We start from the raw sequence: 16,397 nt of genomic DNA on the forward strand, positions 1-16,397 counted from the left end.
CCTATCAATTATATTTGAAAGCATGGAGAACTGAAGGGGTACAGTTGGACGTGGGAAGAGAAAAAAATCAAAGGTGGGAGTAGAATGCACTCTACAAATCTGTAGGTCAGTGAATTCTTTGGCCTATAGTTGCTTGGAAAATTATATTTAAAGAGATGGCTGATGCCTATTTAGAAAAGATAATAATCCACAATGAACTAGGGTGAGTTTATTAAGAACAAGTCATATCAAAATTTTTTTTGCTAGGATTACTAGACTAGATCAAGAAGTTTTCCTTTAAGGTATATTTTAGTCTAGAGTTTTGTAAAGCATTTGACAGAAATTTCTCATTCTATTGTAATTGTAATTTGAAAGCATTTCAGATAGGAAGTTCCTTGGCCTAGGTTTTTTTGTAAAGCATTTGACAAAAATTTCTCATTCTGTTGTAATTGGAATTTGAAAGCCAATGTATGTTTTCAGGTTGGAACTTCCTTAGCCTCCTGGAGAACTTGCCCCTTTCCCCATTCCTATGGAAGAGGAAAAGGAAAACAGAACTACATGGGTAGGGTGAGCAGGGAAGAGACTCTTAGGAGGGAGAAGGCCAAAGGCAGATAGTGCCATCCCTTCTCCCGTTGTTGTGGTTTCCCAGATAAATCAAAATTAATTCATCAAGTGATAGGGGGCTGCCATCCGCCTCCAGACTAGATAGACTTATAAGGGGACATTGGGACCCCAGGATCATCCTTGCTGAAGAATTGCAATGGAGAGATTGACAGACCAAGATAGTAGGGCTCAAAGAGATTTATTGAACAGGTAACAAGTATAACAGTGTTGAAATCATTTGTTACTGGACTTTAGGCTTGAGGCATGTTTTTGGAGATCTTGATTTTGCTGATTTCACTCAGTGTGGCAGATCCAAGTCAGTAGAATTACTGACTTTATCAATTACAATTTATCAATGCCCTTTCCAAAATGTGGTACCTACAGATACATACCAAAGGCAATCTGATGAGAAAAGAAACTGGGCCTATAAATCATTCAACATGAAAATCAGGTGAAAGAATTAGGGCTGTTTAACCTAGAAAAGGGAAGATAGGGAAGGACCATGAAAGCCTTTTCAAGAATTTACAAATCTTGGGTGTGGATAAAGGATTAGATTTGTTATACTAAATCCTAAAGATCAGAACTTACATGAGGGAATGCATTGAAGAGGCAGAATGCAAAGAAAATCTATCAGGTATCAACACTTAAAATCAGTAGCCTTAGGAGTTTGTAGATTTCTTTTCACTAAAGATTTTCATTCACTTGCTGGATGGTTGTGTTATGAAGCGCATTAAATGTATATTATGGAGTGAACTTAGTAACCTATTACAAAAGAGAATTAAACATTTATTGTTTTTCAAACAAAATACTAGACTCTGCTAGAAGACTAGGTAATTTGATGTCTGCCTATCTTTGGGGAAATGATGGAAAAAGTCTGCATATTATAGTTGATTAATTATTAATATCAGCTAGAAATGAAGTCTTTAGTAAAATGTCATAGGTGTTCTTAGACTTCTTTTATTTGTAATACTTTTGCTAATTATGAATATGGATTTAATATGAGTAAGTGTAAATCCTTGGGTTTAGCTTTTTTTTTTTTTTAAGAACTAATTAAAAAGTAGGTGAGATTTGACTACATATATATGGTGGTTCACCTGAGAGGGATGTAGGGATTTTGAATGGGCCAAACAAGTTCATATGATCTTGGCCTATTTTAATAGAAATTTCAAATTATCCATCGAATGCTTTGTGTTGGTAGGCTTTTAAAGCAAGCCACATCTGTAACTTAATCAGTTAACCAAGAATTGCTGGGAAGCTTGACAACAAAAAATGTTTTATTACAGGAAAAAATAATGAACCAAATATTATATATATGGACGTTAAGGAAAAAAATTATGATTAGATAATCTCTAAACCCACAAATGATTACATCTGTACTTTCTATACATAATTTGAAGTATTAGAAAAAAAAATTAAATTCATCTTTTACTTGACAATATTAAGTCCTAACCAAAGAATGGACTTCAAAAAGAAAATAGAATCATAGTTTAAGGTTGATTTTTTTTTTTTTTTAATGAATTATTTCTAATTAAGAGATTTTGAGGAGTGTAATTAAGAATAGTTCACAAATCAAATATTCCGGTTCTCTTTATTGACTTTGATGCTGATTTAAATGACCAAAAGTAAATCTTTTAAAATATGTTTCTGTGCCCACTTCTTTATTGATATCAGCCTATTAGTACTTGACATTTCTAAGGAGAAAAGTATATTTAATGTAGAGAGAATATGATTGTGGTATGGCACAACACTAACAAAGTCTTTGAAGTTTTATCTTTAAAGATATTTTTTAAAAATTTTGTGACACATTTAAGTGCTTTATTTCTTTCACTTTGCCTATATGGACACAAATTAAGGAATCCTAGGGAAAATTTTTAAACACAGCAGTTTGCTTTCATACACGAGGTAAGTTAATATCCTGTGAGAATTGTGTGACATTTTATTTTCTATGACTTTAGTAGTAGAATAAATGTAATAGAAAGTATTGATAGAAAGTAGAAATCATCTAGGACAAAAAATGCAAAAAATTTCTTTTTTAAAAGAAAAGAACTGAAAACTTTCTCTGAGTACTTATTTTTGTCATAGGATCAAAAGGAGTCAAATGAAGAAAGCACAACACAAGAAACAGATGACAAAGGCATAGAAGCTAATAATGAATCTACAGATGAAGAGAGTAAAGAAATGCCAAAGGAAGAGGATGTCAAATCAGAGAACCACAACGAAGAATACACAGAAGGAGCCAATGACCCTGTAGCTGAAATCTTTGAAAAGGTATTTTGTAAGAACACGTTACTAATCCCATTGGGTATCAAAAAATTTTGGGGGGGTTTCACTTTTAGGTAATTGTGATATCACTCTAATAACACAACTTGTTTTTAACTGACTACTCTTGTAACAAAGGAAAATAGGTTTTCTCTATAAAATGTTGTGGTGGTGGTGGTTTTTAAATGTTTCTAAACCATCTGGTTTTAAAAAAAAAAAAATCCAGTCTCTTTTTTAAAAGTTTATGGGTTGGTTTCTTGACCAAAGAAATCATCAGCAGTTGTTTATTACTAATGATAAACCATTCTTTGTAGCTAGATACATAGTTGGATCATGATTATCATAAGAGAGAATCATATAAGAGCTAGACTCAATATTATGAGCAAGACAAGACCTGTGGGCTTTATGCCTGTTTTTGTAAACCCTTTTCCCAACCTCATGTCTATTCATATTCAGTGACAGGGGGCCAGCCTTAGATTTTAAGGATCTACCAGTGTTATCTTTTTTCAAGGATACTGAAAAATATGCCTGATTCCCCAAACACCTCTCTTAAGGCCTTGCTGAAACTTGAAATCTACCTAATTATTAATTAGGTAGATTATTCTACCTAATTAGAGGTAGATCTATTTAACATAAAATTATTCCTGAGAGAACTTGATTACCTCCCTACTTGAATAACTGTATAAAATACTCTTCTGCAAACAGATTTTAGTAGAGGAACAGAAGACCTTAATTCTAATGCCAATCCTGCTTTCCCATTTTTTTTGTATTGTTTGTCATATTTCTAAGTACGTATTTATAATATATAAGATGGTGACAATATTTAAACTAAATAATTTCAAAGGGATGTTGTAAGGAAAGTGCTTTATAAATTCAAGGCCATCATCATCATCAACAATAATTTCTCTGGGGCTGGTCCTGACTATTTTCCAGGTTTTATACTATTCTTGAACTTTGCAGTGCTGAATCAGAGAGCCTAAAATTGTGCCTGTCAGTTTTTTTTCTCACAACTAAATACCGCCCCCCACCACCACCACCAAATTAAGCTAATAAATAATTGCAATACTTGTTTTGCTTGATATCTTATGTCCCTAATACTATCCAGCATGGCACAGTGGATTAGAAGATAAAGAGTCAAGTCCCTCATTAATGAATCAAGTCCCTCATTAATAATAATTAGCTGTGTACCATTTGGAGAGTTAACTTGTGTTTCTGGGCCTTAGTTTCTTCATTGGTAAAATTAGGAGATTGATATAATCTTCAGTTCAGTCTTCTACCTATAATGTTTTTTGATTCTGAAATCATTAAATTCATAGTAATCTTTGTTTTTGTTGTAATAGAAAATTCTATTTATCAGAACTAATACTTACCAACTCATGCCAAAAGACAGCTTTTCTTAGAACTTGTAAGTCCTTTAATTTTTCTTAATTTGTTCAGTCACAAGATATATGAAGATTGTGAAATACCAATAGTAGTTAATACCATTTGGCATATAATATGCTAAAAGATGGTTTTTTTTGTGGCACAGTGAGAAGAGCAGTGGATTTGGGTTTTGAATATACATATCTTTGGTTCTCAGTTATGCCTAACACTACCTGAGTGACCTGAGTAAATCACTTCACTTTTCAAGGCTTTAGTTGAGGGAATTAGACTAGATGGTCCTCTAAGAAAACTTCCAACTTTAAATCTATGCTCCTCTGGATCAGTGCACCTCAATCATGTTCAAGGATCTCTGCCAAAACAAAACAAAAATGTGTTTCTAAACATGAAATAATGATAAGATTATTGTAATAGCAAATGATAAATATGGTTGTTGAAACATAGCAGATAAATGATTTTATGATTTTTTTTTCACTTGTAGCAAGAAAAACTTGAGCAAACTGAACCAGCCATTCTGGAATGCAATGAAAGTCAGAAAGGTAAGCATTTTTGCTTTTAAAAATTAAACTGAAAAAGTTGGACTCTATAATAGAAAGTGTGTGGTGGCATATATTGCAGTTGTAGCAGGACTTTATATTTTTCACTTTTACCTCCTCACATTAGAAATGTAACCAAGTCAAAATTCACAAATGAAAAAAACTGAGGTTCACTGAATTCAGTGACTTGCCCAAACTCAGTGATAGAATTCATGGCATTAATACTTAGTACACATTTATTTCATAGGGTTGTTGTGAAGAAAAAGCTTTATAAATGCTAACTTTATTATTATTATTAAATACATCTATTTAAAAATCCAAGCTTCATTATTTATTAGTGACCTTATGTCTCCACTTTTAGCTTTTGATATATAGCCTTGTAAATAATATTTTTTCATTCACTTAGTAAAAATTAGTTTCTGTTTGGGACAAAGACAGTAATGCTAATGCTAAATTGATTTCCTTTACTGGGGATGAGGTGCGGTGGGGAGGAGAGGGGTAAATAAGGGTTCCTTCTATAGGATATTAAATAAGTAGTCATTTAGACTTTCTTAAGTCTCCTGCTTCCTCCCAAAGTAACCCAGTCCACTTTGAATCAGTCTTATTTGCTGATAAGCTTTTTCTTTTCATTGTCTAAATCGGATTCTTTCAATTTATACTAGTTACCCCTAATTCTGCGCTTTGGAGCCAGTTCCCAGAATGTGTCAGTTCTTTGGTCATATGATGTCACTTTAACTGTTTGAAAGACAGCTTTTGTGTATCTGTTCCCCTCTCCCCCGCCCTCCGCCACATATCTTTTCTTTTTGCTATCCATCCTCTTCACACTCTTCTGTACAGTCATTAGTTAACCTCCTTGATAGATGATGTTCTCAGCTGATGCTAGTACTTATTTATGACTGGGCAAGACAGGAATGATGAACCTCTCCCTAGTTTTGAAGACCTAGTGGTCACTTAAATTGCATTAGTTTTGTTTTTTTTTGTTTGTTTTCTTACTGTCAGCCTTCCTATCTTGCATCTCAGCTCTCGGGTGACTAACCAGATTGTTTTATCTCTTCTACCAATTCAAAAGTTATTCTCCTTGGCAGAGAAAATAAGAATTTATAATGTCCGCTTTTTCTCCTTCATTCATCATGGTTATGCTGTCTATGTCTCACTTATCAGAAATTGTCTTATCCCTCCTTTGAGTTTCTTCCTCCCCTCCCTCCTAACTAAAAAAAAAAAAAAAAACAAAACAAAACTATCTCAGCTCTTTATAAGCTTTGATACTTCTAACATTATTTTTTTCAGAATTGTGCTGCACTTTTTCTTTCATCCTTTATTACTTTGCTTCTTTCTTAATTCATTTATTAATGTGACTATTTCTATTCTCAGCATCTATCTAAGGGAATTGGAAAAACCATTCAAAAATGCACTTTATTTAATGTTTGAATTAAAAGAAATTGAAGCAACAAGTCATAAGTACAATTGAAATATCCAGATAGGCTCCACCCAGGGTAAAGTTCACTATTAGTTTAAGTATAAATCAGAACACCTGTAATCTGTTTCTCTTGAAAGTGCAAACAGTTGGTTCATAAAGGAGATACTTTCTGATGTTTTGGTTTATATTTAACATTTGCTCCTGAAGCAAATTTTGGTTGGTATTTAGCTATCATTAAACATGAATCATAAAGTTTTAAAAGTATTAGCTCCTGTAGCAAATTTTGGTTGGTATTCTGCTGTCATTAAACATGAATCATAGTTTTAAATTTAGCAAAGAAATTAGAAGTCCAGCTTTTCACATTACACAGGAATCCCCTACAATTTTCTGCTTTTCCTCTTGATCATTTAAAATAACGTGGAACTTACTCCTTCACAAGGCACCCAGTTTTATTCTTAAATCTAAATGTTAGAATGTTTTCTGTTAAACTGAATCTCCCCATAACTTTTGCCAAGTCCAATTTTTCACATTACACAGGAATCCCCTACAATTTTCTGCTTTTCCTCTTGATCATTTAAAGTAACATGGAGCTTACTCCTTCACAAAGCACCCAGTTTTATTCTTAAATCTAAATGTTAGAATGTTTTCTTTTAAACTGAATCTCCCCATAACTTTTGCAACATTGGCTCTTGCTCTGCCCTTTGCAACTAAATAGAATTAATGTTATCTTTTCCATATGTCACCTATTTGAAGGAACATAGACTATCACCCAAGATCCATCAGTCAAAAAATAGATAATTTTTATCTGTTATCTATCAGTCCATCTGCTGGGTTTGGGAGTTATAAATACAGTGAATGAAACATTACTACTTGCAAGGAACAAGTCTAAAGGTGTAAGATGTAGGAAGAATAGGAGGTCGGGGGAGAGGGCAACAAGATAGTATAAAAGTGTCTAACAATAAATATAAAGTGATTAAACATAAAAAGTTGTTTCAGTCATTTCTGACTCTTCATGACCCTATTTGGGGCTTTCTTGACAAAGATACTAGAATGGTTTGCTATTTCCTTCTTTAGCTCATTTTACAGATGAGGAAACAGAGGCAAACAGGGTTAAATGACTTGCTTGGGGTCACACAGCTAGTAAGTTTCTGAGACCAGATTTGAATTTAGATCTTCTTGATGCCAGGTCTGGTGACGGTAATCTAGTGTACCACCTACCTGTCCCAAACAAAAAGGTAATTAGATTCAAGAGAGTCTGAGAGGAAAGGGCCCCAATGATGGAGGCAATCTTAAGACCTCAGAGAGAAGGAGGGACAAAAACTCTCTCTTGAATGTTGGGGAACTAAAGATGTCAGGATCCATGGGGTCACATGTAGCCACTTTACAGGCACAAAGAAACTGAAAGTTAGAGGAAATAATTAAATAAGTTATTCAAGGTCACACAGGGATTGTGGCATAGCCAGAATGTATATCCAAGTATTCAGACACTACATTTCAGTATTCTCTCTGCTTGTCTCTAGCCAAAATTTCCTCAGATCTTGCAAAATAGCCCCTAAGAGTGTGATTTGAGATTCTCTGGCATTGTTTTGCTGAAGTACATTTCCATAATTCTAGAACACTAGATATGATGTCAAGAAGTGAGTTTAAATATTGCCTTAAGTACTAAGTGGCTCTAAGCAAGCCACTTTATCCTGTTTGCTTCAGTTTCCTAACTGTTAAATGAGCTGGAGAAGAAAATGACAAACCATTCCAGTGTCTTTGACAAGAAGATCCCAAACGGGGTCACAAAGAATGGGACACAACTGAAAAGGCAACAGTAACTTTTCCTCAGATACTCTCAAGTTTGTTAGAATGTCATTTATACCTGGTGTTCCAAAGTTGAGCACAATTTATCATCTGTGTTCTCATCAGTGCCAAATATTATTAGAAGTTTCCTAAATCTATTCTCTTGAATTCAGATCTTGTTTTCAAATAACTTCTTACTTCTTCTTAGTAATTGAAAATCTATTTCTAAAGATGTAATTCTATTTTAGGAAATACAAATGAACGGATGCCACGCAATTCAGAAGTCCAGGAATATTTTATAGTAGCCCCAAATAGACTTCTTAAAAAATCACGAACGGTAAGTAAAATTAATTTCTTTCTTGTTGCAGATAAATAAGTACTGATTTAACTCTTCTGGATTTTTTTTTTTAAACTCAATTATTTTCATTCCTTTGATATGTTTTATGGCCTAAAGAGCAAGATATGGGAAATGAAGCCTTAGTTTTCCCCTCTTTATGCCCTATACCCATCCCCCATGCAAAATGCAAAGTTTTCACAGATATTCTGGGGCTGTTTTTGGTTTGTTTATTGTTTATTGTACAATATTGAAAGGAGATTTTCCTCTTGGCTTGTGAGCTAGAATAGAGCACATATATAAAAGGTTCCAGAGACTTATTAACCTTTTCAGTTTTGTTCTCTTTCCTGAGTGAGAAGGCAAATAACTGCTCCAGGCCTCTTATTAGATTAACATAGCATCTTTTCTCTTTAGTATTTTGATAAAACTGTCACGAAGTTTGTTTATTCTCCTATTCGTATCAGTATTGTTATTTAATAAAAATATTATTACAAATCAAAGTTAAGAATGAAAAACGATTGCCTCTGTTCTAAAGCTGTATACTAAAGTCCTTAGTATAGTCACTAGAAAAGGAGGAGCCAGGAAGGGCATGAAAGAAGAGGTAAATACAAAAGTAATTGTCCCAGAGTATGGAAGTACATCAAGTTCATGCTATTGAGGCAGTAGAGGCAGTAGGGACAGGCTTATTTTGCCTATAGATCAGTTGCAGAACTCACATTGAGACCATGCTTTCAAGGATTACATGAACATCTATATGCATTTATCTAGGAATTACATTCTAGACTATTTCCTATAAAAAAAGATTGAATATTTTAGACAACAACTATTGAAGTAGACTATCAATTGTCACATTTTATAGAAATTTTCTTTAGCTAGATATACTGCTTTTTGATTATGTATCAGTGTTTTGTATTGTAGGATATTAAACACAGGTGAAGAAAACTGAACAGATTTCCCTTGATAAAGAATCAGTGTGAAAATGTTTGAATTGTATTATGAACTGAACTCTTTAAGAAAATTAAAAATAACCATAAGCATTAAAAATAGAAAAATATATAAAAGAGAAAAAGTGTGAGGGGGGAAGACACTTGAAAAATAAAGGAGAAAAAGGGAAAGACCTGAGTAAACAGGAAGGCAAACTTTGGAAGAAATATTTAAATCTCTGCAGTGGGATTTTGGTCTTTATTGGAGATAAGTGAGTTATTTTTGTCAAATAAAACTTTTTAGAAGTGTTCCATGAATTATTTTGATAGTTCATGGTATAGTGGAAAGGACATTTGTGGATTAAGTCTACATATAGCCAGCCTAATCTCCTTTCCATACACATTCTTATGTAGCTCTCATGATTCCATGGTTCCATCATCTGAGACAAGTTGTTCATCTCTTTGGGCTTTACTCCATCTATAAAATGAGAGGTTGAACTAGTTCTGTGATTCACAGAATTAATATTACTATTTATTGTTAATAATTATATATGACATTTATATATGACTATACATGGATTCCTGACTCAAAATATAAAATGACATTTTGAATACATATTTTTCAATACTATTATAATCTTAGCAAGTGAACATTTTTATAGTCAAAAGACTTTATTTAAAGAAACTCATCATTGTTATTTATAGGGTGATGAATTTTTTGGACCACGGCATCTCTTGAAGACAGAATAAGTTATAGAAGAGTTTCAGTATACATTAGTAGAAGGGGTGCTCATGAACAATGGAAAAGCATATGATTTCTATATATAGATTAAAGCATACTTTATTTTTCTCCTTTTTTAGTCCATATTTTCTTTTGCAACATAGCTGATATTGAAGTATGTTTTGCATGACTTCACATGTATACTTATTTATCAAATTGCCATCTTAAGGAAGAGAGAAAGATGGTAGGGAAGGATAGAATTTGAAGTTCAGTTTTTAAAAGTGATATTAAATAAATCTTACATGTAATTGGGACGTGTACTTTAAAATATCTTGGGAACAAAATGGAGCTATAGTTTTATGGATTTAAAATAGGAAGGAACATCAGAAACCATCTTATTCTCTCTCTTTTTTTTTTTAAGATGATAAAACTTAGGCTTAGAAAAATTGTGATTTATCCAAGATCATAAGACTAACCATACTCATAAAATCACAGATTTTAAAATGTTCAAAGTATTTAGTTCTTTAATCTGACAAAATGAAAATATTTTATAATCAGAATTTTTGACCAAGTTGTAAAAATTTCTCAGAATTTCCATCCACGATAGTTTCTTATATGTGTCCATTAACTAGAAGAATTACTAACTCCACTTTTCATGATCCATACAACATTGCTCTGAAGTTGAGTATAATTGAAGATAATATTTTCATTTTTCAGTGAAATCTGAAATATAAAAAAATTAAATAACCATTTAAGGCCACCCATGTAATTGGTGCCAGCAAAAAGGAAAAAGCATAAATCCCCTGACTCCCAAGGTCTTTTACTATTTGGTTTACAGTACCAAATCGATCACTTCAAAAATGAGTGCCTGCCATGTGTACCGATGCACACGTGTTAGGCATGATGTTAGGCAGTATGGGGAATACAAAGTATTACAGGACATGATTATTAGATCAAGAAGCTTTAAAAGTGTGTTTAGCAAAACAAGATGTATCTAAACAGGAGGGAAAGGATGTGTGCTAAATGAGTAACTTAGATAAGTAGATGTTAATTAGAGTGAGAAAGGATTTACTTTCAAATGAAGTCTTCAGGGAAAACACCTTGGAGGGTGATGAGAATTCATTAGGGCCTTAAAAATTATTTAGGATTTAATTAAATAGAGGGGACAAGTAATGGCATTCCAAGTGGTGGTAATAGCATTAGATGGGAAAAAGAAAATCACTTTTAGGGACTAGTACATAAATCTGATGAGAGTCTGTGGTAGAAAGAAATGAGATAGAAAGCTTAAAAAGGTAGATTAGAGTCAGATTATTAATATATTCTGTAGGGATCTTGAATGTCATGCTAAGGACTTTGGACTTAAGCGTTACCTAAGTTGCGGACTAGCTCAAATTATGTTTCACAAGAGGGAAAAAGGAATTTCTGTGATGCTAATGGCAGACAAGCGCTCACAGAAAGGGAGCAAAAAAATAAAATAAGGAAAATGAGTTGGTCATTAATGGTGTGTTAAAAACAATTTCACTTTGTTTCTGGATTTAAGAAAAGAAAGAACTGGTTTGATAAAGACAATTTTCATGGTTTAGGCATGGCATTTTTACCTTTATCATGAATGACCTACTCACAACCCTGTTAGAGTCAGACAAAACAGGGAAAAAAATAGGGAAACAAGCTTTACATTGGCCTGGTGATTTTGTAAAATCAAGAACAAATGCCCTGTGTCTGGGGTTTTAAATTTAATAATGTTATTTTTTAAAGTATTTTACATTTTTAGATGCTTCTTCAGAATACCAAAATTCACTGTTAAGTTGCCTTGATCATTTCTGGACTTTACAGTATGTTTACTTTTGCTCTGACTCTGCCAGAACTCTGCCTTCCTTCATAAATATTGTTGAAAAAGGCTATGTTAGTACTTTGGTTTTTAATAGGCATCAGAGGACATTTACTCTGTGACTGGACATTAGGTATCACCAGATTTTTTGCCTGAAGACTAATAAGTACAATTTATTTGGATCTGAATGTTATTAGCTCTTGAGAAAACACTATCACATCTGGATGTTCTGCTTTAGTGAGCTATTTAATTACACAGAAAACTTTTTTTTTTTTAATTCATTTCTTAAACTCTAGACCTTTACAGCAAAGACAGCCATAATGTATAGAGGAGTAAAATTAATTCACCAAGAACCATGCCCCTTGCTTTTCCTGAGAATCTCATTTTCTCCAGAAATATATTTCTTTTTCCCATCTTGTTCATTAAAGTCCATATAACCAGTTTTATTTTACTCAGTTTAGGTCAAGTTCAGAGCATTAAACATTCCCTTCCATTTGTCCCCTATAATAATTTCCCATTTAATTTTAGCAGATAGATTTAAAAAAATCAACAATGTGACAAAGCAGAAAACAAAAACCACAACAAAAAAAACCAAAACCCTAGCTAATGCAGGCTTTGATTGCATAAATAGATTCTATCTCTTGGTCCTTATGCTTGAGATTACTATTATTCATGTTAGTCAAGCAACCACTTCCTAATCTCAGGCTTTATTAATTTCAACCTCTAGGGCTCATCTGAGCTTCAGGGTCACCTTCTCTGGCTTTTGGTTGAAATTTCTGTCGACTTTGATCAGTTGCCATCCTTAAATATAGTACCACCTCTTTTCAAGTATTCCCAATCACTGCTTTCTAGAAACATTGTTTTGTTCCTGTATCCCATGTGTTTTGACTCTACTTGTGGGCTGTTCCTACCTACTAAACATCTTAGTTATAATTTATCCATACTTTCAAAACATTTTCCTCTTCCATATCAAACTGTTTCTAAAAAGCCCATCTTAGTTATTAACAATTCTAACTCTGACATCATCAGTAACTATCCCCAGCCTAAAATGGGAGTCTCTTTTTCCTCAAGCTCAGATTGTTGTATCTCCTTTACAGTGACCAATCTACTTAAGAACTCACATCTAACTCACTTGCATTAAAATTTTTAACATTTTTGATTATGGAAATATTTGATCTGTTTCTAGGATTGAGTAGTAAGGCTATGATTGTTTATTATCAAATAAGTATTTTATGATTGTATATTATGTTTATTTTTAAACATTGATTAAATTCATTATTTTTAATAGCTTTTTATTTTTTAAAATACATGCAAAGATAGTTTTCATCATTTACCCTTGCAAAATCTTATTTTCCATATTTTTCTTCCTTCCTCTCCACCTCCCCACTCCCCTAGACAGCAAATAATCTAATATAGGTTAAACATGTACCGATATTCTAATTATTAACATATGTATCTAACATATCATTTCTAAAGCCCATACTATAGAACATTGATTCCTTATGTTAATGTTGTAACCACTCAAAATATCTTCAAGTTAATTGGGAGGATAAATGGAGATATAAAGTATTTTGGGATAGTAGAATTAAGGCACAAGTAACATAGTTACATTTAGAAAAGACATGAAGTTGAAAGGAAAGAATGTAATTCACAAGATCTTGACTAGATCAAGGCTTAGAACAATTAATTAGATCCAACATAATAAATTGGAATAAAATAGTGGTGAATGTCAAATCCTATACCATACTAAAACTTAGGTTCAAAAAATAAGTTATGTGATTATATGAGGGAAGACAATGTTACCCAATAATTCAAATGGAAAAGACATTTTAATGGACTGTGAGTTCAAGACTTGAGTTCAGTACAAGTAAGTAGTGACACAACATTCAGAAAAGTTCATGGAAACTTAGAAAATATCAGTAGAAATATATTCAGCACAATGAAGGACACAGTTGACCCTCTGAATGTCACCTTGGTTAAAACACTTCTGGTAATACTCTATTGAGCAGGAGGTGTGTGAGAAACGTGTATTTCTGGCCTCTAGCTTAAAATACAGAGATGTGATAAACTCTTGGTTAGCAATGAAAAATACCTAATAGTGACTGGTAATATATACATGTGCACACACATACATACACATGTGTGTTTATACATACCTGTGAGCATATGTTTATATACTAATGTTTTTTCCTAAAATCTTGCAAATTTAATCCCCCCCCCCAAAAAAAAAGAGAGAGAGAGAAAGTGGGAAGAAATCTTTCTGTATTTATCCACCAAATTAGATACCATGGAGAATACCTATATATAGGAAGAGGAAGAGCAATAGAAAAGCTTAGACATTCTAATTTCAAGAAAGAAGGCATTATCTCTGATGTCTGTATATAAATGTAGAAAGCGTGGGTAATAAATAAGAGGAACTTGCAACCCTAAATCAAGAAAAAAAAAATTTATATTTCACAGGTACTGAGATTTTGTGGAATTGGGCACATTGCTAGAATATGGACTTTTAAAGTTTCTTATGCAAGAATGAGATAGGTAAAAGAGAGAAATGGGCTGTAAGAACCATATTATTAATATGCAAAAAAACTAGAAGATTACATCTGGGAAGCATGATGACAAACTGAAGATATGGTATAATAGTAAAGAAGGGAACCTTCAGTTATCTAGACATCTGATAGAATACTCTCTCTTACTAAAAGAGGATCTGTTAGTTTTGGGCTTTTCTTAATAATAATCGTATATTTCAGAAAGTGGAAGAAACATTCACAGATACGTTTTGTGCTATTCCTAATTTTCACCAAAAAGGAGGAGATGTTTCATTGCTAAAATAGAAATTATTAGAACCATTCTTAGGATTTGTAATGGTGAAAGAGAGAAAATGGAGCATTGTCTGACATGAATTGAGGAGAATAGATATTAAAGGATTTGGGGAAGATATTAGTTGGTACCCATAGACTAAAACTCTTTAAGGGCAGTCTGAAGTCAATGATTCAATTCCTATTTTGGACAAGAGGAAATTCTAAAGAAGGTGATTGTTAAGCACCATAGATTTAAAATAGTCATAAAAGATCCCAGAAGCAAGAGCAGATAAAGTAGTAAAAACCCAAAAATATATTGTGCCCCTCTAAAGAAAGAGTGTCAAGAACTCTAAAATTCAGAATGAGGTAAGAAAATGTCAAGGGGTAGTTTTTTAAGGGTATATTGGGGAAAAGAAGAGAACTAAGGATGGATTTGTGACAGTACCTTTATGAAGAGAAGACAAGAATATCCCAATTCTAGTGTCTCTTCCTTCTTTCCCAAGAATATGGCCTTTGAACTCGAAAGAACGCAGATGCTTAATATGGAGTGAAATCCAGGGCAGACCATTTAGCTAATTTAGATGAATTTTAGTCATCACTTCTAGAGTAACGCCAGCCAAGGGTCTTATATTTAAGATGCTAATTCTGAAATTAAATCTAAAGTTCCAGGTATTTCCAGAACTGGATAAAGTACAGGGTATGTAAAAGTCATGGTCTGCAACTTGATTTTACTAGTTTAAGGTAGAATTGTATATTTTTAAATAAAAAGAAGAAACAAATAAATGAGGCTCTATAAGAATGTTTCTAATATTGTACATTCATAATCTTTGTGCTCTAAAGATATGTGATATAATAATTATAATACCTAATGGAAAGATATTAGTGCATGTATGTCATTAAGCCTAAATCTTTTGTTCTATCAGTTATTTCAAAGACTTTTTTCAATTGCCTTCTTTTTAGGTTTCTCTTTTTAAGAGGAAATCAACGTCAAGTCAAAAAGTGCAGAGTATTCTGGAAGCAAAACCTATGGCTGAGCCACTCGTAGTTGTAGAAGCAAGACCAATAGGAGATCAAGCAAATGTTAGGAAAGAGAGAAAGGATGAAAACCAAAACCACACAGGGCAGAACCATATGGAACCTTCATCATCTAATCAGGAGAGAAAGTCAAAGTCATGTACAATTCTATAAATACATATTTATTGTTTGTGGTCTCTACGCACATGTTGCAATTTATACTTGAAAAAAATTATGACTTCTGAAAGTAAGTTGCTGATAATGAACTTTGTACTGTAAGCTAATTTTGTTTTCTTGGGGTTTGGACATTGTGACCATGGTATTGGTATTTATTTCTACTGATAATATTAGTATAAGAAGTACACTATGAAAATCTTACTAAAGTGTTGTGGCCTTAATTGTTCAGTGTTGTAATAAAAATATATTTTTTTATGTGAAAACTGAATTCAGACATTTAATAATTTTTACTAAGCAATTTTTACGATTCTTTGAAACAATATTCCAAACTCATGACAGTGTATCCATTTGTAACTTTTTGCATTGTTTAAAAAACAAAAGACAAGAAAAACTGTTTTCAGTGGGAATATTTTAATAAATCATCTCTGGTGTGTTACATTCTTAGAAATGATAACAGGAATAAAAGTTGGAGGGGCATTTGCAGCTATTAGTTGAAAAAATCAAGACAAAATGAAATTTGTTTAACAACACTTATTTTATAAATTGTCACTTGTAAGTGCTGATGAAAGCAAAAAAAAAAAAAGCTGCTGATGTAAATAGCCCACTTTTGTAGAAAAACAATAGTGTAGTTTCGTTATTTACA

The 16,397-nt window shown here is 32.7% G+C and overlaps 1 protein-coding gene across 2 annotated transcripts in view; it reads left to right on the forward strand.

Moving 5' to 3' along the window:
• RPGR (retinitis pigmentosa GTPase regulator) overlaps window positions 1-15,778 on the forward strand; it is an 86,076-nt gene extending 70,298 nt beyond the window's left edge. For both annotated transcript variants that reach the window (XM_031959432.1, XM_031959431.1), the window contains exons 15-18: window positions 2,665-2,850; window positions 4,703-4,760; window positions 8,208-8,296; window positions 15,524-15,778. In XM_031959432.1, coding sequence (XP_031815292.1) covers window positions 2,665-2,850; window positions 4,703-4,760; window positions 8,208-8,296; window positions 15,524-15,751 — 561 coding nt within the window. In that variant the 3' untranslated portion in view covers window positions 15,752-15,778. The remainder of the gene's footprint in view (window positions 1-2,664; window positions 2,851-4,702; window positions 4,761-8,207; window positions 8,297-15,523) is intronic.
• The last annotated feature ends 619 nt before the right edge of the window (window positions 15,779-16,397 follow it).

This window comes from Sarcophilus harrisii, chromosome 3 (genome assembly GCF_902635505.1).
Source record: "Sarcophilus harrisii chromosome 3, mSarHar1.11, whole genome shotgun sequence".
Taxonomy (NCBI): domain Eukaryota; kingdom Metazoa; phylum Chordata; class Mammalia; order Dasyuromorphia; family Dasyuridae; genus Sarcophilus; species Sarcophilus harrisii.